The 25,280-nt window shown below is 38.3% G+C and overlaps 1 protein-coding gene across 1 annotated transcript in view; it reads left to right on the forward strand.

Annotated features, from left to right (window-relative positions):
• The window catches only part of RpL17 (ribosomal protein L17), an 86,933-nt gene that overhangs the window by 13,202 nt on the left and 48,451 nt on the right, over positions 1–25,280 (forward strand). The window contains exons 2-3 of the mRNA XM_090368559.1: positions 10,226–10,280; positions 19,810–19,850. Coding sequence (XP_090224685.1) covers positions 10,241–10,280; positions 19,810–19,850 — 81 coding nt within the window. The 5' untranslated portion in view covers positions 10,226–10,240. The remainder of the gene's footprint in view (positions 1–10,225; positions 10,281–19,809; positions 19,851–25,280) is intronic.

Below are 25,280 nucleotides of genomic sequence, written 5' to 3' on the forward strand. Positions count from 1 at the left end.
CTCACTGTTAGAAAAGTTGGACTGGAGAAAGTCAAGTTGCAAAGAGAGGAAGTCAAAGAGCTCCAAGTGATTAGTTGAGTTGGGAGAACGGTAGAGACAACAGATGAATTTGACACAATGAGGTAGAGAGATTTTAAGCCAGAGAAGATCAAAGAGAGGAGATTCCAAATTGCCAAGTCTCTGACAGGGAATATCAGAACGGACATATGCACAAGTACCACCTTTGAGGCGAAAGGAATCATACAACGAATAATTTGGGCATCTGAGATGAGCAGTAGTTGAATCAACCGATAACTGAGATTCTGTCAGAAAAAGTACATGGTGTTTGGCAGACTGAAAGTTGAAATGGACATTGTTGAGATTAGAATTGAGACCACGTATATTTCGTATATTTGTGAAATGAATTAGGAAGTGCTTGGGAGGTTTAGATCTTTTTGCAGATAAGCTTGCTCTATTAGTTTGACAATTCATGGTGTATTCAATGTTAAGAAAAAGTGGGTAGGACATGCTGTATGAAGTAATGATATTTTTGGATATAGCGTACACGTGGTAAGAATATACCCAGATCCTTGGCATAACGTGGCCTTGACAATGTTCCCCGCATACACACTACTCGGACTCCCTCCAGTCACTATCTGGCAGAGTAGAGGTAGCAAGATTATACACTAGCTGATCCGGAAGCCTCCTAGAGAGTTACCAATAGGTTCGGTCCGGTGTACTAACTAGCGGCCGGCCTGCGAACACTGTTTTAGAGCTGTACCCTCGAAATGTAAGGAATATTGGATCTCGCCACGACATTCATCATAACCTCAAAAGTCATCAATCATACTGTATGATGGAGGAGATAGGGAAGGGTTGACCGGAACTTAGCTCTAGAGACTAAACATGGGTTCCACCACTTCAAACCTACATTAAGCAAAGTAGTGGTATTTCACCAGTTGAAGGGAGTCATCTACCACCTAGTACTGCCTGGTAACATACAGGGTCGGCATTCCTCCATGTGGTGTGGGCACCACACCTCCACCCCTTCTTACGTTGGTTCACACCTGGGTGGTCACCCGCCATGTACTTGTGCATGGAGGTTATACCCAGGATTACTAACAGTCCCATCATCGTGAAGGTGCAGGCAGAGGATTTGGCTGGCATAGACCGTCCGGACTTTGTCGAAATTGGGTCCACTTGACTTAAGTGTCACCCGAATATCAGTTCCATCAGCGTTTTAGACTCCCAGGTAGCAAGTACAGTTTGTCTGGCATATCTGAGAGAATGTCTGTGACAACCTCAAGGACCAATGTATGAAGTCTTCTGGGGACAATTTGACACCAGCAGGAAGAGTGAAGAAACCAACTATAGGAGAACTTTGTACCTGGGTGAGAAAAGATCCTGGGATAATATCAAGATTGAGATCGTTGTCAAGTCATTTAAGAAGTGTGGCATTTCAAATGCCATAGATGGAACTGATGACGAGGCAATATATGAAGACAGTGATTCGTCATCAGACACAGATGAGGACAAGCTAATGGATGGGAGTTTTGACAGTGATGAGTTGTATGAATTTTATGATGAATAAAACTTGAATTCAATAACTTTACGTAATATATATATTTTTTTTAAATTTCGGGCCCCAAAATTAAGGTGTATCTTAAAAATGGGGAAATAAAGTATATTTGTTTAGTGTAGTATTCTCAATTATATTTAATTTAAATGGAAATCATGCCCCAGACTAGAGCAGCAAAGCAATGGGCTCAAAGCAGTGTTCTGCTATGACTTGGGAAGAACTGAAGGGGCAATTCTCCTATGAATCGTGACCTGAAGAAATGTGCTGTTTGTGGAGGTTTGGGAACAGGACATGGTATAGTCCAGGAAGAGGATGTCTGTGTGCACTTGGCATGCAGAGTAGGAAGAAATGAAGTGGCAACTCTGCATTGTAATGGGCCTTTATTAGAGCTTGAAGAGTAGGGTGGATGCCCTTGACGGAATTAAACTGGGAGTCCATCAAGATCTCAGCTGCCTAACTCATTATCAGAGCTTGCACTTCAGCTTTAAGCAGCACAGTGAGAATCCTCAGGGCATACTGTGTTTATCCCACAGAAGGTAGCTATTCTTGGTGACTATTGTCAGGGAAATGGGAAATATATTGTGTAAAAATGATACGTGGAATAGAACCACAATATGTTTGCCAGGGGCAAGAGTTGAGTGGGAGAAGACAAGAATCAATGGGTGCTGCTCTTCGTGGACTAATGTTATTAGTGGAGTCCCACAGGGTTCGGTGTTGGGACCACTGTTTTGAATATTTATCAGTGATATTGATGAAGGTGTATCCGGATTAGTGTCGAAGTTTGCAGATGATACAAAGGTTGGCAGGGTTGTTGATGGCAGTGTGCTACTGCAACAGGATCTGGAAAATTTGGACAGATATGCTGAGAAGTGGCAACTGACATTTAACCTTGACAAATGGGAAGTACTGCATATGGGTAGAAGTAACCCCAGAGAAACGTACCAACCGTGTGGTACTACACTTAAGGTGGTAGAAAATAAAAAAGACCAGGGAGTAATTGTGCAGTCAGATATGAAGCTTTCTGAACAATGCAGACAGGCTGCCAGGGCAGGTCATGGGGTTTTGTCAATGATATATAGGAATTTTGCTAGCAGGGAAAGGGAGGTGATTGTCCCTCTGTATAAGGCAATGGTCAGGCCACGCCTTGAGTACTGCGTACAGGTCTGGAGGCCTGATTTTAGGAAGGAATGTAGATTTGCTTGAACGTGTACAGAGAAGGGCAACAAGATTGGCGAGGGGAATGAAAGGATCCTCTTACCAAGAGAGGCTGAAGTCCTGCAAATTGCAATGGCTGGAGACTAGGCACCTGTGTGGTGATCTGATTGAGGTGTATAAGGCCTTGAATGGGTTGAGCACGCTGAATTCTGATGGGATTAGTAGTGATGCAAGAAAAAAAAAAAAAAATCACACCATTCCCTCCAAATGCCTGTCCAGTTCCTCCTGAAATTTATTCAACCTATCAACTTCCGCAATGACAGATGGAAGTTTGTTCCAGCAATTAACCACCCGCTGGCTAAACGCAAATTTCCGTACATCTATTCTACATCTGTCTTTTCTTAATTTGAATTTATGCCCCCTTAGGTTCGTAATCTGAACAAGTGGAAGGATCCCATTAGAATTCAGCGTGCTCAACCCATTCAAGGCCTTATACACTTCAATCAGATCACCGTGCAGGTGCCTAGTTTCCAGCCACTGCAATTTGCAGAACTTAAGCCTCTCTTGATAAGAGGATCCCTTCATTCCCCTCACCAATCTTGTTGCCCTTCTCTGTACACGCTCAAGTAAATCTACATCCTTCCTAAAATGAGGCCTCCAGACCTGTACGCAGTACTCAAGGCATGGCCTGACCATCGCCTTATACTGAGGGATAACACCTCCTTTTCCCTGCTAGCAAAATTCCTATATATCATTGACAAAACCCCATGACCTGCCCTGGCAGCCTGTCTGCATTGCTCAGAAAACTTAATATCTGAACAAGTGGATTCTTCCACTTGTTCAGATTACAAACCCAAGGGGACATAAATTCAAATTAAGGAAAGACAGATGTAGAATAGATGTGCAGAAATTTGCCTTTAGCCAGTGGTGGTTAATTGCTGGAACAAACTTCCATCTGTCGTTGTGGAAGTCGATAGGGTTAAATAAATTTAAGGAGGAAATGGACAAACATTTAGAGGGAATGGTTGTGTGATTTTTTTTTTTTTTTCTGATGCAGCATAAGTTCATACACTGCTTTCTTGCATCACATGCCACTACTACTACTACATACAGCAGGTATGTTTTAAGTGCACAAAGGTGATATTATTGTTATATGTACGTGGGATCTCCTATTCTTGATATCATTAGATATCAAGAGTAGGAGACCTGAGGATTTAATAAGTACAGGGCCATGATGGGGAAAAGTTACAAGTTAGGATTAAATCTGAAACTTTCTGCAATCCTGACGCAACACAATAGAAGGGAGTACATGTGAGTGCTTTGTCAATAAATTCAGTCCTGAAGAGACCATACAAAGCTAATGGGGTATAATTCTTAGTGGGGTCTGTGCTTGTTAAAAGGAGAGACTGCTTCTACAGGAATGGGATACCCTTAAGTAGAAAGGGTGCAACAATATTTGTTGATAGATTGTGACAATATCAAAGTTGTGGTGTTTTTTTTTTCGTTTTGTCTCTAGGACTTGTTTTCACTGATAACTTTTTGGAGTTTTTGTACAGTTTATCAAAAGGTGTGCAATGGTTTGATTGAATTCTTTCAATAGATTAAACTGGCGATGTGTAATAATAACAGTATCGGAAGTGCCATATTTGATGGTAGGAGGATTTTGTTTAAACATTTGTTTTTATTTTGATTCCTTTCTACATAAGTACCTTACCAGTGTGGGATGCATTGTTATAATGGTACACAATATAAGGGAATTGTTGAGGTTAAAAAAAAGTTAGTTAGTTATTATTATTTAAATTAACCAAATTTAACCATGTTTAAATAAGTGGCTATATTTGACGGTAGACAATGCAAATTCAGAAAGGCTTTTGAAACAGTGAAAGGCAATATGAAAAAAATAAATTCAGGGCTAATATTTTTCAATTTATTGATATTAAAACAGTCTCCATTTTAGTAATTATGTGCATGTTAATAGATTGTGGTGCTTGAACATGCAGGAAACAAAGTATAGAAATCAGAATTGCTGCCAACTTTGCAAGCATATGAAAAGTTTGTTTCCCGTACTTTTTTGCTCGTGCACCCCTTTTTGCTTCGAAAAATAACCACTGATCCTAACATCCTAGATCACATTGTTCTTCTAACACCACTAATCACTTGGAACTCGTTTACTTCCTCTCTTTGAAACTTGACTTTATCCTGTCCAACTTTCCTAACACTGAGGTAATTTTTCTTGGTGATTTTAATGTTCACAACTCTAGGTGGCTTCTGTCTTCTAGTCATATAGACCTAGCTGGTTGAGATGCTGAGGATTTTGCAGTTGCTAATGACCTTGCACAGATTGTTCATTTATATACACACAATACCTGACAATCCTAACCATGCAGCCAACACTCAATCTTTTTCTCACAAATAACCCTTCTAAGTATGTGTGGAGGTGGTGGTCCTCTAGGGATGCCATTGGTGGGGATATGTTGTATGAATAAGCACCTCATATCATAACTTGGTGATGATCTCTTCTCCAATTAAGCCTTTCTCATGTGGCTATTCTCAACCTTGTGTTGGTTGACATTAAAAGAATGCAAATGGATGATCTGTGAGATTTCCTTTCCTTGTTCGGATTACTGTTCGAATTCTTCTGATGGTCAATGTTTGCTCATATTGTGTCAGTGAAATTATCCTTGCAGGGATAGAATCCTTTATTGCACACTCTACCTTAAAATCTTGTACTTTATCTAAACCGTGGTTTCTCCAATAAATATGCAAAGGCTGTTCAAGAGAGGAATGTCACATATCGTAATTGGCCTTTTCCAGATCTCCATGTTCATTTTCTGCCTACACCAAAAGCTCAATGATTGTAAAGCACTTATTAATCAGTCCAAAGTAGATTTCAAACAGGTTGACAGTAGAAAACTTGCTTTTTGTCCTTACCTAAACTAAACCTCCCAAACACTTCCTAATTCATTTCACAAATATACATGGTCTCAATTCTAATCTCAACGATGTCCATTTCCACTTGCAGTCTGCCAAACCCCATGTACTTTTTCTGACAGAATCTCAGTTATCAGTTGATTCAACTACTGCTCATCTCAGTTGCCCAAATTATTTGCTGTACGATTCCTTTCGCCCCAACGGTGGTACTTGTGCATATGTCCGTTCCAATATTCCCTGTCAGAGATTTGGTAGTTTGGAATCTCCTCTTTTCGATCTTCTCTGGCTTCAAATCTCTCTACTTCATTGTGTCAAATTCATCTGTTGTCTCTACCGTTCTCCCAACTCCACTAATCACTTGGAGCTGTTTGACTTCCTCTCTTTATTATTATTAGCTATATGGTGCAAGGAAGCCTGAGGCTTATGCTGTACCAGCCAAAAAAAAATTCCCAAGTTACCCTGAGAGAGAGAGAGAGAGAGAGAGAGAGAGAGAGAGGGAGAGGGGAATCGCCAAGAAAGAGAGGAATGATGAAAACCAAGCTCAGGACCCTGGGTGTGCCAAGCCCATACACACCAGATGTGAGCCCCTGGGGTTTTTGCAACATGACTTTCTCTAGTCTAACTTTCCTAACAGTGAAGTAATTTTCCTTGGTGATTTTAATGTTCACAATTCCAGCTGGCTTCCATTTTCTAGTCACACCGACCCAGCTGGTCGAGATGCTGAGGCTTTTGCAATTACTAATGGCCTTACACAGATTGTTCATTTACCTACAAGAATACTGGACAACCCTAACCACACAGCCAACATGCCTGGTCTTTTTCTCATAAACAACCCTTCTAAGTACACAGTTGAAATGAGAGGTCCTTTAGGAATCTTAGATCAGAACTTTGTGATTGTCTCTTCTCCAATGGAACCTTTATCTCGTGGCTGTTCCCAACCTCGTATTGTTTGGCATTACAAGAATGCAAAATGGGATGACCCGCAAGATATCTCTTCTTCTTTTGCTTGGTCGGATTACTGTTTCAAAACTTCTGATGTCAACGTTTGCTCAGATCGTGTCAGTGAAATTATTCTTGCAGGAATGGAATCCTTTATCCCACACTCCACTTTAAAATCTCATCCTTTATATAAACCTTGGTTTTAAAATAAATGTGCAAAGGCTGTTCGAGAGAAGAAAGTTGCATATCCTAATTGGCTTGTTTCTAATTCTTTAGTTTCATTTTCTGCCTACACCAAAGTTCGCAGCAATTGTAAAGCAGTTATTAATTAGTCCAAACTAGAGTTTGAACAGGCTGAGTAGAAAACTTGTTAATGGTAGCCGAGCATTCTGATCTCTTGCCAAAGCTATTGGCCACAACTTTTGCCCATCTCTGCTCCCACCTCTGTCCAAACTAGATGGTTCTGCTGTCACTTCAGCCAAGGATAAAGCTGACCTGCTAGCATCCTATTTTACTTCCAACTTGTATATTAATGATCTTGGTAAAACACCTCCCACCATTCTCAACATGCTCCATTCAATGCTTCCTGTGGTCTTCCATCAAAAGGATGTCAGAAGGATTTTGACGAATCTTGATGCTAAGAAATCTCCAGGTCCCGATGGTATTTCTCCACTTGTTCTCAAAACCTGTGCTCTCGAACTTACTCCTGTTCTTTGCCGCCTTTTTTCACTTTCTTATTCCAAAGGTGTTTTTTCTTCTGCTTGGAAATTTGCCCATATCCAGCCAGTTCCTAAAAGGGTGACAAATCCCTCCCATCAAATTATTGTCCCATTGCAATTACTTCTACTCTTTCTAAAGTAATGGAGAAACCAATTAACTGCCAACTCTTAAACTACCTAGAAACCTTCCGTCTGATCAGCGCTCGTCAGTGTTGATCCACTGGTGATATTCTGGCTTATGTTACTCATTTATGGACTAATTCAATGGAAAAGTTCAGTAAAACACAAGCAGTTGCTCTTGACATCTCAAAGGCTTTCGATCGTGTTTGGCATGAAGGTCTTCTAAACAAGTTTCCATCTTATGGTTTGCCAACTGCTTTTTGTAATTGGTTATCCAGTTTTCTCTCTGATCGCTCACTGAGGGTAATGGTAGATGGCTCTCTGTCTTCTGACTTCTCCATTAATGCGGGTATCCCCCAAGGTTTAGTTCTTTCCCCCACTCTTTTCCTCTTGTATATTAAATGACCTTCTTCCATTGACTGGAAATCCTATCCTTAGTTTTGCCAATGATAGCACATTGCTTTCCATTTTGAGATATCAGCTTCAATCAGCTTCAACCTCTCGAAAGTCTGCTACCGGTTCCTTTATATGCTGATCTCCAGGTAATTCTCCAATGGGGCAAAGACAACTTAGTTGATTTCAACCCATCTAAAACTCAGTCTCGTCTTATATCTTGCAAAAAGGATTCTTCTGCTCCTATGGTTATATTTAGTGACACTCCGATTTCTAGACAAAATGATATATCTCTTTTGGGGATTACCCTGACTTATAACCTCTCTTGGCACAAGCACATACAAATATTGCTTCCTCTGCATCTAAAAAACTTAGTTTTCTCTTTCGCTCTCGGCGTTACTTTTCTTCCAAACAGCTGTTGACTCTGTACAAATCGCAAATCTGCCCTACCATGGAATATTGTTCCCACATCTGGGGTGGTGCCCGAAAACCTCTCTCTCTCAGGCTTCTTGATTCTGTTCAGAATAGGGCAGTTAGGTTAATTAATGTTTCATCTCTAACAGTCTCTCCACTTGCTGTCTCATGGACATACTGTTTCTGCTGCATGCCTTTTCTACAGATACTTCTATGGGCACTGTTCTTCTGAATTGGCTTCTATAATTCCCGCTCTCTCTTTCAAAACAGTCTGAACGTGCCCTACTAGCCGATATCCATTTATGTCCAACTTCAAACTCACAGAACCAACTTTTCATCTTCCTCGTTTATTCATTCAATTGCCGTTATCTGGAACAACCTTCCTTAATATGTATTTTTTGAAAATTACAGTCTACAGAAGTTAGAGTCCAACGTTAACAAATTTCTTTCGTCTTCTCAACCTGCAACCCAAGCACGGTCTAAGTACTGTAGGTTCTAATATCTTTCGTGTTTGGGTTTTACATAAAAAAAAAAAAAAAAAAACTCCATCTTAAACATTAATAAAGACTGGGCAGAAATTACTAAAAGTTGTTTAAATGGTGCATGGAAGAAAATATGCCCACGGTACGTAAAACGTTTCGAAGGATTTGAAAAAGACAAATCATATAAAGAGGTTACAGATAGGATTGTAAAGGTTGCAAGCCACTTCATTTGGAGTGGAGGTTGATGCCAAAGACTTGGAGGAATTAATAGAGGAAGAAGAGAAGGAATTATCTGATGGACTTATTGACTTGCAGGCAGCGATAGTGAAAGAAGAAAATGCTGGCTAAGCTCATGATGAACTAAATGAGGAGCAGAGATGCTTCATCGCCAGAGAGATGGAAATTTCGTCAAATTGCATCAGCAATGGCCAGGTTTTAGAAGATTGATCCTGACAGTGAATGATTCTTAAAAGTTAACAGAGAAGTGATTGCTTGCTTTCTTGCTACTACTAAGAAATCTATGATGTAAAGGGAAAAGCCACCATCTGGTCATCCATTAATGTTTGTTCATAAGGTTGAGCGGCCGACCCCTTCTAAATCTCCACAGCCCTCAACCTCCGCAACGGGGTACTTATCGATTCTTGCAACGATGCTCGAGAGGTAAAACTTTCTGAAGTTGTATCTGTCTCCTCTGTTTTGTAATTTTTTTCTGTGCGTGAGATAAATTGAATAAATACAATAAATAATTCTATTTACATGTTCATCGAACATTTCTTTTTTGATTCAATCAATTCGGAATGCACAGTTGCCAGTGCTGCACAAGCACGGAGGAAATTCCGACTTGCATAAAATCTGACTTGCATAGTGTTCCGTGGAACGCAGCCCTTACTTAAGTCGGGGAGTTCCTGTATTAGAAAAATAATGGACTGGACCATGGGAAATTTATATTTCGTCAGAGTGTTGTTGATTACCAGAATAAATTGCCTTCTTTGGTAGTTCAGGTTGACAGTCTCAGGTTGTGTGGGCTTTTTTTTTTTTTTTTTTTTTTCCTCCCCTCTTAAAAGCCTAACTTCCATGCATCCTTTGGCTCTGCTAATATTGAACTGTAGTGGTAATTGTAATAAAATTTTACGGTATTTATATGTACCATTTGTATCTCTAAATGAATGTAGTGAAATAGTAGCCATCCATCTGTTTTTTTTTTTTTTCCTTTCCGAACACAATTTCTTAAAAATGATTACCTTGCATAAATTCCAAGGCAACTTTAACAAGTTATACCTGGTGGTTTAACACATCCATTGTAGCAGAGTGCTTAACTTTCAAGGTACTCATGTCTGGTATTAAAAATTGCACTTTGCATGGTTTTGTGTCTAATAAATGAATCTCATATACCGCAATGCTTTTCGAAGTTTTATCTATTTAATATTTATGAAACAATTTGGAATTTAATTCTTGCTTTAAGTCATAAAATAGCTTTCATGTTTATAATCCGAACTTAATTCTTTCTCCCTCAGAAGAAACCACTGAAGATGGCACGTTATTCGATGGAACCTGAAAATGCTACTAAATGTAAGTAATTATGTTTAACCCTGTTGTGCATAAAGTTCACACTGTACTAGAAATTAAATTTCACTGGAAAAATATACATTTTATATTAACAAACAGCCATAGGATTGTTTATTAGTACAATAAGTTTTTTAAACATTGTTCGTAATATTTTTCTCTATGGATTTCTGTTTGAAATGTCTGTTTGACTTCAACTGGTTATGATGTATTTCAAGACAGATACTGTTGCAGTCATTTGCCTTCTTCAGAAATGTTGAGTCAAAGTTTTGTTCATAATAATGGCCTTGCTGCCTAGGCTTGGCTGTCAAAACCATTTCCAGAGCTTTGCCAGAACAAGAGCATCTGAACTCAGTTGTTGCTTTTCTATCCTGGCTGCATATTCTCTCACACTCAGAATTACTATGAGGAATTGTTAAAATGCCCAGCATGACTTGAGACAACTTGTTATATTTCAAGCTTCCTTTCACACATGTCATTTCCCAAGAATCACTGCATATCAGTTCTTTCTTCTTTCATAATAGCATCTGGTAGTTTCTTGTACTGAAACTGACAGAACTGAAGATGCAGAACATCTATTGCTTAATCTCTTTCTTTATATTTAACAACAATAAAAAGTACTGGAAACTTGTCCACAAAACATTTTCAAATTTAAACATAATGCACTGTCAATTGAAGTTTGTGCTGCCTCAGCAATTATAAATTTTCAGTGGTTTGCTAGAATTAGATAACTTACTTAGAATTTTAGCTTGCTTGGCCTGTTTAGAATTTCTTGTACCAGTATGTTTGCAGTTCCAAAGTTCTTTTGGAATCTTAATCGTATTTGAACATGATTCGTTGTCACTCATTCGTTGTCAATTTGCTGACCAAAAACTGCTTTTATTGCTTTTCTCGCCATTTATAACCCTTTTTTTAAACAGAATTGTGAAAGGTTGCTAGTTCTACCAGTCTGGTTACACATTTAAGCAAAAACAGCCAATGTTACACACATGCTTCAAAATTATCTTTACTTCAAAATACATCAGATGAAATTATTTAACTTTATCTTTCCTTTATAGCACTTCTCTCTCTCTGGATCAGTGTTTCCCAACCTTTTTCAAGTTGCAACCCCTGCACATTTGCATAAAAAGGCATTTTTAATATGGTAAAGAAAACACATTAAAAATAGATTTTTCAGAATATAATTCTAACCTAATTTAATGCGATGGTTGTATTTGCATCTGGGTAACCAGCTTAAATTTTCAGCTGAGTGTTTGTTAAAGCCTACCTCATGTCATTCTTAACATTCAGTCTGTTTCTTGCCTTTGTGCTGACTGGGCTAGCCGGGTGGGTAAAGTGCCTGCCTGGCAACGCAAAGGTCGCTGGTTCGAATCCCGCCTCGGGCTTGAATCACAGTACTGTAAAAACCTTGGGAGGTGCATTATGGCCACAGAAGCCGATGCGCCAACAACTAAAAATAAACCAAAACCATCTTGCCTTTGTTTTGATATGAAGAAGCGTTGAAAATCCATTCTCGCAGAGATATGTAGAGGTAAATGGAAGTAAAACTCGAAAGGCAAGCATGGTGACATTTGGATATGACCGATACATAGCACACCAGGACTGAGTCAGCAATTTTTCATAAAACAAATTACGTGCTGAGGAATCGTTCCGCAGATCCAAGAATTCATCCTGTACTTCATGGAATGCTGGCCATTCAGGGAAGCAGAGAATGGGTTTCGTACCAGCGCAGCTTCTTCTGTAAGCTCAGGGAAGTACTGCTGAAATTCCTTTTCAAAGGATTCAAGGTGCCCAGTAATCTCCTTCAGATTCTCATCCAGTTCACCCCTTCAGATTCCTCTACCACACTGCAGAGTTTTTTTTCAAACATGGCAATGTTTCCAAGATTTACTTTTTGATGCCAGTTTTGCAGCTTGGATACAAATGCCCAAAGGTTGTCTGGAAATTGGAAATTTCCAGACAACCTTCGGCCATTCTGGAAACTTCCCTGAAGTTTCAGGTTCAGCTTAAATTTAGCTGGTCTAAAATGTCTGCTAAGTAAGCAATTCTTTTCTTCCAAGCTTCATCATTAAAGCCACAAGGTCATGTTTCCCTTGCACTTCCGGGAACAGCTTGATTTCATATTTCAACTCGCACAATTAACATTTCCTTTAGACAACCAGCATACAGCAGTGTAGAAAAGAACATCATGATCAGAATTCATGTCTTTAAAGAGTTCTTTAAACAGATGGGTGTTGAAGGCTCCAGATTTGATCTATTTCACAATTTTGATCAGAGAATCAAGTACCTCTTGCAAAGGAGCTGGAAGAGTTACTGGCAAGAGCATACAGTGAATCATGCAGTGAATGTCCTTTGCTTGGAGAGCAAGTTCTTTCACTTTTGTTTGAAAGCCCAACTTTGACCCTAGCATAGCTGGTGCTCCATCTGTACAAACCTTTACTTCAAAATACATTAGATGTAGTCCTCCAGTTTCAAAAAGGTATTTGTCTTCTCCATAATATCTTTGTCTTTTGTAGTAGTTTCAAGTGCATTACAAAACAGGAACTCTTCTTTGATGTCATCTGAATGAATATATTTCAAAAAGACAAGCAACTGAGAACATGAACTTACGTCTGTTGATTCATCAATTTGAAAAGAAAACAATGGAGAAACTTTGATTTTGTTCAAAACCTGCTCTTTCATGTCTATGGACATATCTGAAATGCACTTCTGAATAGTGTTATTGGACGGAGATATTTGTTGTATCTTTATCTCGCTAGCTTCTCCAAGAATTAACTTTACCATCTTTGACATGCAGGGTTTGATGACTGTTTCTCCAATCGTGTAAGGTTTTTTATTTGGCAATTTTCAATGCAACTTCATATGATGCTTGCACTGCTGCTGTGCTTGCTCTCTTGCTGAAAACTTCCTGTAGGGTCAAGTCCCTGACATCTGAGACCAGTTTCATGGCATGAAAAGAACTCCAAATCCTTTTTAGTATGTTCTGAATGCTTTGTCTCTAAGTGAAGTTTCAGTTTTGAAGGTTTCATAGATTTGGCACTAAGAATGACATTGTAGAAAACGCATTGTGGCTTCTCTATGCCATTGCTGATCAAGGTGGTAAAGCCAAATTTTAGTTAGTCTTCTGAATATTTACATTTTACATGACGTGCTTTAGATTTGTGCAAGCAGTAGCTTACCTGCGCTAAACAGCGAGTGACTGGTTTCTGTCATGGTGCCAACTAAAGGTGGTTGACTATTGGCGAACTAAGTTCACACCAGTTTGCATTAGACGACCCATTGTGGACATTATTGAAGTATATCATTGCAAACATGGCACCGTCAGCAAAACATATGAGGTGATCTTCAACCGTGTTAAGAGAGCAACTCACCTTTATTCGATGGTCCGTATTGGAGAGTCTGTTATTCACACATCGAGACAGATTAAAAATGAATTTTGCATCATTGGTGAATTTTTTTTTCAGTTTGCTATTTGTAACAGAATTTTATTCTTATGATAACCTGCATTTGTATATTTTATTTTTAGGGAGTGAATCAAGGCTCACCATAGCAAATAATTAAAATAATATAAAATGTTTAATATGTATGAACACAGCGTGCTTTTAATATTTTTCAAATATCTGCTGTGGTGGACCTTAAGTCACTTCCTTTCATTTATCAAAAATCAGTGTTACAACCACTAGTAGAATATTGCAGTGTAGCCATATGCCATAATGAAATAAATAAGTGTTGAAAACATGGTGAAATTTCCTATAAAAATAATTGCAACTAAAAATAACCGCAGCAACCCCCTTGGTGGTCACAGCCCACAGGTTACAAACCCGCACTCTAGATACTTGTAAAAATCTATCACATATTTATTCACCATCTCATGAAGGTATGCAGTCCCCCTTTCTTCTCTTCTCTGTGCGTGTGTGGCCGCCTCCGTAGCCAGGTGGGCAGGAGCAGCAGTGCGTAGCACACGCTTCTTGATTAGACCGGGGTTCGAGCCCGTGACCACCAAATACGGAAGATGCAGAAAGGTTAGGGAATGACCACCGCATATCCCCGGAGCAATATGGCCTTAGTTGCTAATGCTCCTAAAAACCAAATAACAAACAAACAACAACTCTTCTCTGTGTGCTATCTCTTGATGGAGGTTGGCAACCACTATGGCAAATATATCTGGTAGCTCTGAACATCTGCTCCAGTGTTCAGTCCCGTCCAATTCTTGATGTTATCTAACCATGACATGTCTTCTCCTAGGCTTTATTCTTCCTTCCATTCTCCCCTCAATAATTAGCTGTGGAATTCAGTGTCCAAGTCTTGACACCTTACAACAAAACTGACCAAATGTAACATCTCATCTGCATTCTAAGGTGAAGATCCAGGTTCCCATTGGACAATGCAGATCTCATTTTACAAAAATACTGCCTGGGTATTTCAATCCTTGCTTTTATTTCCATATCGGTTTGTTTTTGTCATTGATCCAACATCTTAGATATTTGAATTTGTCAGCTCTCTCTATCAGCCTTCCATTTAATATGAGAGAAGGTGTTGGCATTGCACCTTTTGCACACAAATTAATAAGACAACCAGGACAGCCTATTGCTGCCCAGTGCTTAGTTTTGATTATAATATGCATACGTTGTACCCTGTAGTCACCTTTTGATGCTGGTGCTGAGAGCATTCGATTTGATGACTTACAATCAGAGCCTGATTTTGTTATTCCATGACAATTATTATTATTATTTTTTTTGCTATTTGGAAGACATTTCTGAACAACATGCCTGCACGATCAGCATAGCTCAGAAGATTGTTCCATGGCAAATGATATAATTAAACATCAGATGTAGGACATCATTTTGTTAAATGTAACATCTATTTTTGCATTTCTTTTTATGCATTACATGCTGTTTTTATGATTGCAGGCAGTTCTCGCTTTAAGAGTTTCCGGGTTTATGAGTTTCTTTTTTTTTTTCATTCTCCCAAGTATCAACAAAATCGAAAATATGAACATTAATTGCAAAAAATGAAATTTTCACAGATACCGCATTCCGAACCATGTGCATAGCTATACAATACAGTGTACCCCGCTTTACGATATTAATCAGTTCCAGAGACATGATCGTATCGTTAAAATATCATAATGTGAACCCAATAACACATTGTTTTTTTTTATGCACGTTGATGCAAGCTAAGAAATATTGCCATATACTTACATTATTTGGGTGACAATTACAATTTTAAGAGGTGATGCACTTTCTTTGAATGTGTGTGGCAGTAAAATTCCTGGACTGGTAATGTTGCAGTCAAGTTTGAGGAGTTTGAAAATAAACAGAAGTGGCATGTTGTAGTTCAAACTTCCTTCAACAGATGCTGGTACACAGATTGTTACTTACTGACAAGTTGTAAGTAACAGCCAGTTTCATTAGTAGCGTTAACGTTTTGTGGCAAGAGAAATATATGAAATGTTAACAGCTGTGGTGATGAAACATTGTCGTACCAGTTTGTTTGATCTGTATAAGTGGCTCAAAGATACATGAGGAGGTTTGCCATGATCCAAGAGGTGGCCATCCTTCAAACTCTCAAAATGAGGACAATGTTGGAAAATTGTGGCAAGAGATCATTGTCTGACTCGCCCTCAAAACGATGGCTAATGAGTGGGATATGAATAAGGAGACAATTTGTCAAATCATGCATGAAGATTCATGGAAAAGGAAGGTCTGTGCAAATTTTTTGCTCATCACAGATGAGCAGAAGCAAATCATTAAGACTATCCTAATTTTCCGACAGTATTGTCACTGGAGATAGTGTAGTGTTTCAGTGCGACCCAAAGGCAAAGCACCGGAGCAATGCAGTAGACTTCAAAATCATCAAGTTTCAAATCAAAACGTTTTGTTTACCGAAGTCCAGGGTCAAAACAATGCTGATCATGTTTTAGGACAAACGGTGTGATTCAAGAGGAATGTACCTGAAGGAGGGGGGGGGAGAAAGAGATAGTCAATGCTGTGTTCTATATACAGGTGCTTCAAAGACTATTAAAGTGGATTTCCTGGGTGAGGTTGCAATTTTAAAGAAAGGCAACTGGTTCTTGTTGCAAGATAATGCTCTTGCCCATTCCACCCTTGTGAAGAATATTTGGTACAGGCTCATGGTCAGCTTCCTGCATTTGCAAGAGATTGACACTCAGAACCTGAGCTTGGTAATGAAGAAGTGGAATATTGTTCAAGATTTAGGCCTAAATGGATGTCAGATGAATAATTGGACATGTTGCAGAGAAGAAAAATGCGTGGGATACATATAAATTAATACGCGACACAGAAACCTATGACAGATATAAGCTGGTCTGTAACCAAGTCACAAAGTAGGTTAGGCAGGCAAGGGCAGATTACGAGAAATCTTTGGCAAAGGATGCAAAGAAAAACAGCAAAGAGTTCTTTACTTATGTAAACTCTAGAAGGAAGGGGATGAATCAAATTGGTCCACTTTATCGATGGTTCAACTGTTGATGATCCTGCTCAAGTAGTTAACAATCTATCCAGTTATAATAAAGTAGGCAGCAAAGGAAGTAAGCAAACCCTTAGCCATAATTATGAGAGCTTCCTTGAACTCAGGGGAGATACCCATGGACTGGATATGTGCAAATGTGACCCCAATTCACAAAGGAGGATCAAAGGGGGAGACAGATAATTACAGACCTGTTAGTTTAACTTCTGTTCCAGGGAAATTAATGGAGGCACTGGTTAAAGAAGCATTGCAGGATCATCTAGACAAGACTTCAGTTATAGCTCGGACACAGCATGGATTTGTTAAGGGGAAGTCTTGTCTGACCAGTTTGATTAGATACTGATGTAGTCACAAAGGAACTGGATACAAAGAATAATTTTGATATATATTTGGATCTTAGAAAGGCTTTTGATACTGTTATACATGGAAGACTGCTGCACAAATTAGCAGTGTGGCACTGGAGGCAAATTGCTGCTATGGATAAAGGGATGGTTGGAGGGAGAAGACAGAGTGGTAATCAATGGACACTGCTCTTTGTGGACTAATGTTATTAGTGGAATCCCCCAGGGTTCGTTGTTGTTCTCTGTATTCATCAGTGATATTGATGATGGTATATCAGGCTTAATGTCCAAGTTTGCAGACGATAAGAAGGTTGGCAGGGTTGTTAATGACTCTAATGACAGTACACTGCTGCAACAGGATCTAGAAAAGTTGAGCAGATGGGCTGAGAGGTGGCAACTGAGGTTTAACATTGAGAAATGTAAAGTACTGCATATAGGAAGCAGTAACCCCAGACTATCGTATCAACTGTGTGGTACTACAATGACTGGTAGAGAATGAAAAGGACCTGGGGATAATTGTGCAGACAGATATGATGTTTTCTGAGCAGTGCAGATGGTCTGCAAGAGTATTCCTGTATATCATTGACGGTCTTGTCAATGATATACAGGAATTTTTCTAGCAGGGATAAGGAGGTGGTTATCCCCTTGTATAAGGCAATGGTCAGGCCACACCTTGAGTACTGTATACAGGTCTTGAGGCCTCATTTTAAGAAGGATGTAGAGCTGTTGGAACGAGTACAGAGAAGGGCAACAAGATTAGTGAATGGAACGAAGGGTTGCTCTTACAAAGAAAGGCTTAAGTTTTGCAAATTAGTGTCTGGAGACTAGGCACCTGTGAGATGATCTGGTTGAGGTGTATAAAGCCTTGAATGGTTTCAGCCTGCTCAATGCTGATGGGATTTTTCCTCTTGCTCAAAATAATCGCCTGAGAGGGTATAAATTCAAATTAAGGAAAGACAATTGTAGGATAGATGTGTGGAAGTTTGCCTTTAGCCAGTCAGTGGTTGATTACTGGAACAAACTTCCATCTGTCGTAGAAGTTAGCTTAAACAGATTCAAGGCAGAACTAGACAAACATTTGGAGTGAGTGGATGGGTGAAATGAGAAGGGGGTGTGGTTTTTTTTTTTTCCCCCCTCAGCTTAATTCTATATAAGCTTGCTTTCTTGCATCATGTGCCAATACTAATGCTAAACAACTTAATACATTCTCTTTGGTTCCATCTAAACAAAAATCAATTCCCTGTCAGAAATGATAGTTCCCAAAATAAAAGTTTTTTTTTTTTTTTTTTTTTTTATAAGTAATACTTCAGTTAACTTTCGTTAATCAGAACTGAAAAGCCGGCACTCCCTTTTCTATTACATCCAGGCAGGAGGATGTATAAAAAGTATATAGTTGTAATATGCAAGAATTGGTGCATGTGACTTATTTGGTAAGTTAATTACTGAGTAAGTAATAGGCTTATTCATAGTTTGGCTTCTTGGTATAAATTAATAGCATGCCTTTTACAGTAAAAAAAATTCACTCAACTGCATGTCACATGTCAACTTTTTTTTTTTTTTTCTTCTCTGAATAGGCTTTTCTCCCTCAATGAGACTTCCATTGAGAAGAATATATTTTGTGCGAGTCAACACTTTGTTTCCTTATTTTTATAAATCGTGGATTATAATCACAAATTCCAACCAGTTCTTTTGAAAATTCACTTCTACTTTCTAACTGAGCTGTTGTTAAAGCAACTTCTAGGTTTTTCATGATATTCCAACTTGAGAGGTCTTCAATTCTTATTCTATTATCAGGTCAAATAATGCTTCCAGCCTGGGAGATAAGTTTATCAGTTGATGTAACTGACCTGCAAGACTTTACATCCTCAGTGATGTCTTGACTGGGGCAGTGGTGCCCCTCCCTCACATGCACACGCATTGGCTTGATCAAAATAGAAACAAGAACAGAATTGCAATTCTTGGAATTAAGTTAAAAGATAAGGGGGAAAAAAAAAGTTCAGGTGTGTATATGAGAAACTTTTGGATGAATCTAATAGCAGATCAAAAATCATTGCATAAGGTGTTTTTGAAATAACAAAATTGGAATAGGCTGAGTTATGAAAGCCAGTATAGAAAACCAGGGAAAATAAAAGGGATTTTGATGTGATATAATAGAAACTGGGGGGGGGGGGGTTAGTCTGTAAGGAAATAAATTATTTGTATTTATGTAACTAATGTGCATTGTATTGTTGTTTTAATTAATGAAACATTCATAATATTCAAATTAGGGAGTATTTTCAATTCTTATAGAGTGATAAATTCTGCTTCCAAAATTAAATAAGAGTGTTAATGTATAAAGTTTTCCAAACTTGGCATTCTCAGGGTAGACTTGTTCACCTGTGAAGTGCTTCCATTCAGCATCCCACATTTTGATAATGCTTTAGCAAACTTTTATAGCTTCTATTTCAAAAAGCAACATTGTGAAAAAACAAGAATATGAAATGAACAAAATGTTATCTGTTATGTTTAAAAAAAAAAAAAAAACTTAGGCTACAAAATACTATAATCTTTCTTATTGAAGTAGGCGTAGTCTTGCAACGATTATGATTACTGTGTAATTCAAGACACACTGGGAGAAATTCCCTTGGGTAATCTTAGGGTAGTATATAGATATAAATAGAAATAATCTCACAAGATTAATTAACAATTTGATTTTTCTTTTAAAGCATGCAAAGCCCGTGGTTCTAACCTGCGTGTTCATTTTAAGGTAAGTTTTAGGCATGTACATCTAATATGTATTTGTCAATTTTTGCACTCAGAATTTTGGCTCTAATAAAACTGCATTGCAAAAATTATGTGAAGTGTTTTGGAATGTTTTCAAAAATTGCTGAAATTAAATGTTGGTAGTAACATATTTACTTATGTTACAATTGTCTAAAAATATTTAAGTATCCATTAGAATTTTAGTATTATTCCAGTGTGGTATTTACTTCCAATTTTCATTCATTATTTTTTTTTTTAATTGGAAAAGTATAGCTGTGAAGAAATTTGTTATGGCACCATGCTTATGTTATATGTAAAAACAATATTGGGCAAAGGTAAAGAAAGACAACACTAGAACTACTGCAAACTTCGGGAAACTTACTGGGAAAACTTGTTTTCCCCCCACCAGCTTCTCTCTGCATTCTCGGGAAACAGATGGTGTATGTTGTTCGTTAGTGGCAGTAGAAGTCATTAACGATGTATTGATTTTTCTCATTAAAAGCAGATTATTAGAGTTCACGAGTAGGCTGAAATTTACTTATGAGTACACCCTCCAGACTGTCTCAGTCTTAGGGTATTTATCCTCTTTTCCCACTGTTTTAAAATAGGAAAACAACTTCTACTGCCACTACCGATAACACACACACCATCTGTTTAATGAGAATCCAGGGAGAAACTGTGGTAGCAGGAAAAGAGTTTGCTTTGGTAAGTTTGCTGTGATTCTTGTGTTGCCTTTCTTTACCTTAACCCAATATTGTTTTTATATATAATATATTTTTCTGTTATTGTTATGTTATTTTATTTGGCTAAGTTCTTTTTCACTCTACTGGTTTGCCCTGCTACTGGCAAATATCCTATTTTAATTTAGCTTATTATAAGCAACATGCAGTGGATTGTGTTTTTCTGCTGCCACTGATGTTAGCTTTTCTACTATTTTTTCTTATTTAATTTTTAATATATATTTTTCTATTTTGTGTGTGTGTGGTAGCAAAATTGTAAATTGTATCACGTGTATATACGTAGCTTATTAAGACCACATAGTTTACTAATATTTTAAAACACTTTATGAAGATTGTTAACATTATGCAGTACTGTAGAAGTTGTATTCAGTCTTTATTAAATTATCTGAAGATAGATGCTGTTCACTGACTTTGAAGTCTTGCTAACTCTTATGTTACTGTTTTGTTAGTCAAAATACATTGGCAGTTAAATGAGAGAATATATTTCTTTTAAATGAAAAGAAAGGAATAGGGAGTGCCATGTTGGATATTTCTTTTATACAAATATCCAGTTGGCAGAATTCTTTATATATGAGAATAGATAAATAGATAAAACCCTTATGTAAACCACTTTAATAGCATTAGTAGAGGGATATGATGTAAGAAAGAAGCTTATAGCATCAGCCCAAAAAGGAAAAAAAAAAACCTTCCCAAATCGCTCATCCATTCAGTTCAAATGTTTGTCTAGTTCTGTCTTGACTTTATTTAAGCTGTCAACTTCTACAACAGATGGAAGTTTATTTCAGCAATCAAACACCTGCTGGCTAAAGGCAAATTTCTGCACATCTATTCTACAACTGGCTTTACTCAGTTTCAGTTTGTCCCCTCGGGTGATTAATCTGGACAACAGGAAGAATCCCATCAGTATTAAGTTTGCTAAAAACCATTCAAGGCCTTATACCCTTCAGTCATCACCTTGCAGGTGCCTAATCTCCAGACACTGCAATTTGCAGAACTTAACTCTTTCTTTGTTCCATTCACCAATTTCGTTGCCCTTCTCTGTACTTCTTCTAGAAGCTTGACATTCTTTCAAAAATGGGGCCTCTAGACCTGCATACGGTACTCAAGGTGTGGCCTGACCATTGCCTTATACAAGGAAATAATCACCTCTTTATCTCTGCTAGAAAAACTCCTGTATGCCATTGACAAGACCCATGAGCTATATTTTCAGACTCTACACTGCTCAGAAAACTTCATATCTGACTGCACAATTACTCCCAGGTCTTTTTTGTTCTATACTACCCTGAGTTCTAGTACCACACATTTGATATGTTACTCTGGGGTTACTGCTACCCATATGCAGTATTTTACATTTGTCAATGTTAAACTTCAGTTGCCATCTCTCAGCCCATCTGCTCAACTTTTCTAGATCCTGTTGCAGTAGTGTACTGTAATTAGTGTCATTAACAACCATGTCACCTTGTATTGTCTGCGAACTTGGACATTAATCCTGATATACAGTAAACCCTCATTAAACTTGACTAATAGGGGATGGGAGGCGTCTGCTTTAATGAAAGTCCAGATTATGAAATACGCTTTGTAATGTCTAGTATGTAACAAAGTTGTACGCCTGGTTCAATTGATAACCCTCCTTTTGAATAAAATCATTCAGTTGTTTCCTTGCCTTAAAAGGTGCAACAGCTTCAAAATCAGCACTAAGAATTTCCCCACACATTTTCTTGTTTGAAATGTTATGCCGTTTTCTAAATCTAAAAAGCCAACCCGGGCTAGCTTTAAATTGTTCAATTCTTAACTGTTTAGCCAGTCTCTCCACTGCTGCTTGAATTTCTATTCCTTGCACAGACGATATTGTTGTTATTTGGTTTTTAGGAGCATTAGCAACTAAGGCCATATTGCTCCGGGGATATGCGGTGGTCATTCCCTGACTTTTCCGCATCCTCCGTATTTGGTGGTCACTGGCTCGAGCCCCGGTCTTATCAAGAAGCAGTGTGCTACACACTGCTGCTCCTGCCCACCTAGCTACAGAGGTGCCTTCGCACAGACGGACGAAGTTGGGAAAACCATTTGTACATAGCATCATTTAGTGCTTTATCAGTAGGCATCCGAATTCGTTTAACTTTACTTTTTTCTTTCTCCACGTTAAACTTGAGAACAAAATTATGAATTTCACTTTTTTTTTTTCTTTTTAATGTCCAACACGGTTTGTTTTGTGATGCCGTACTCAAGACAGATGCTGGACACTGAAGCTCCTTTTTCAAGTTTTTCTATCACTGATAGTTTATTGTGAAGAGAAAGTGGCTTATGCTTCTGCCCTACACTAGGCTTACTTAAAGACATTGTTTAACTGCACAGCACAAGCGAAACAACAAAAGATAGAAGCACGTAACTGTGCAGCAAATGACAAAAAGCTGTCTGAACCACAGCCGGGAACCAGGTTGTTTGTGCAGTGTGAGTCATCACGGCTCAATGACCTCGGACACAGTACATATGACCTTTGAGCCCGATTGTCGTTTGATTTTTACACTTCTAATTTTTTTAGAGATGTCCGGATTAATGAGGGTTTACTGTACCTTCAATAGTATCATTAATAAATACAGAAAACAATGGACCCAACACTGAACCCTTGGAGACTCCACTAATAACATTAGTCCCTGAAGAGCAGTGTCCATTGATTACCACTTGCTGTCTTCTCTCACTCAACCATCCCTTTGTGACCATATCATAGTATCCAATCAAACTGGTTAGACAAGACTTCCGCTTAACAAACCCATACTATGTCCGAAGTATAACTGAAGTCTTGTGTAGATGATCCTGCAGTGCTTTTTTAACCGGTTCCTCCATTAGTTTCCCCGCAACAGAAGTTAAACTAACAGATCTGTAATTACTTGTCACTCTTTGATCCTCCTTTGGGAATTGGGGTCACATTTGCACATCTATAGTCCATGGGGACCTCCGCTGTATCCAAGCAAGTTCTCATAATTATGCTTAATGGTTTGCTTACTTAGATTGTTGCCTCCTTTAATATAACTGGATAGATCCCATCCACCCAGGTGCATTATGTCTAGCTTCAACAATTTCTCCTCCACTTGGCTCTCAGTTATTACAAAATCATTTAGCTCCATGCCAGAGTTTGATAAACTTCTGACATTCCCTTCTCTGAATAACTCATCTGTGAATGTAGATGCAAAATACGTTATTCAGTTTGTCAACTACCTGAGCAGGATCCTCAACAGTTGAACCATCAATATCAAGTGGACCAATCTGATTCATCCCCTTCCTTCTAGAGTTTACATAAGTAAAGAACTCTTTGCTGTTTTTCTTTACATCCTTTGCCAAAGACTTCTAGTAATCTGTCTTCACCTACCTAACCTCCTTTGTGATGTAATTACAGATTGCTGATCTGTAATTACAGATCAGCTTATATCTACCACAGGCTTCTTTGTACATGATAATCTATATGCATCCCATTAATTTTTCTTCTCTTCCACTCGTCTCATTAGTTCATCTGACCTCCATTTAGGTATAAACCTTGAACAGTATTTCTTGGTATGAAAAGCCTAGTAGTGTCTTTCAATTCCAAGATTAATTCTTTGAATGCTTCCCATTTAGAATTTCCTGTTGGTAACATCACAAGTTGGTCCCACTGTATAGAATTTAAACTCCCAGACCACAGTAGTCACCTTTTACGAAAGCAAAAACCCTTCCCTTTACCCCTGAAGGTAGTTATCTTTGAGTAAATCTTGCATCGCACACTGTGATCACTGCCACCTAGTAACTCCTTTATATGCAGATTCTTAATGCATGACACTGCTGATAATCAGATCACAGGGAATAATCAAGATTATTCCCTGTGATTGCCTCTCGAACATGCTGCTATAGAAAACAGTCATCCACAAATGCTTTCCTAGTGTGCAAGTGACCAACCGACAAGTTCCAGTGAATATCTGGAAAGTTAATCTCCCATTACAAGACATTCTGATTTACTGGCCCACTATTTCTCTGCACAATTGGTTGTTGTACTCATCACATCATTAGGCCTATAACACACTCATTTTCCCTTTCCCAGTGCTTATGTCAAACCAGACTGATTTAACATTGCACTCTCCACTCATGTCAGCTGGATGCACTTCCTTGGATTTTGTGTGTTTATTCACTAACAGCATAACCCCCCCCTCCTTTCCTATCCTCTCTATCAATTCTATACATATTGTACTCCCCAAATTCTAATCTGCATCCCTTATATCTGTGACACCACATCTCTGATATTCCAACAATTTCTGCCTTTGATATTTTGACCAGTACCTCAAATTCACCAAATTTATATACCACAAGATATGTATATTTCTCTTTGGTGCTAATAAAACAGGCAGAAGAGTATATTCTTGCAATGGGAATATGTTAGCTAACATGGAAATGGTTAGCTAATAAAAGGATTTGAAGTTTGCTTGAGATTTAATTTAACTCATTGACAATTTAAAATCCAGAGAAGTTGAACGTTAACCCATGAGAAATGTTTCCAGTTGGAAAATTTTAATAAATTTCAATTGTAAACAGAAATTACCTAACCTAACAGGTTCAAGATGCATCAGTATATTTGGTACTTGTTCACAGGCAGCTTCCTCCATCTGCAAGAGATTGACACCAAGAATCTGTTGCCAAAACTTGGTATTAAACAAATACTCTTTGGTTCCACC

This window comes from Mastigoproctus giganteus, chromosome 2 (assembly GCF_048544385.1).
Source record: "Mastigoproctus giganteus isolate SK-2022 chromosome 2, ASM4854438v1, whole genome shotgun sequence".
NCBI classification, from domain to species: Eukaryota; Metazoa; Arthropoda; class Arachnida; order Uropygi; family Thelyphonidae; genus Mastigoproctus; species Mastigoproctus giganteus.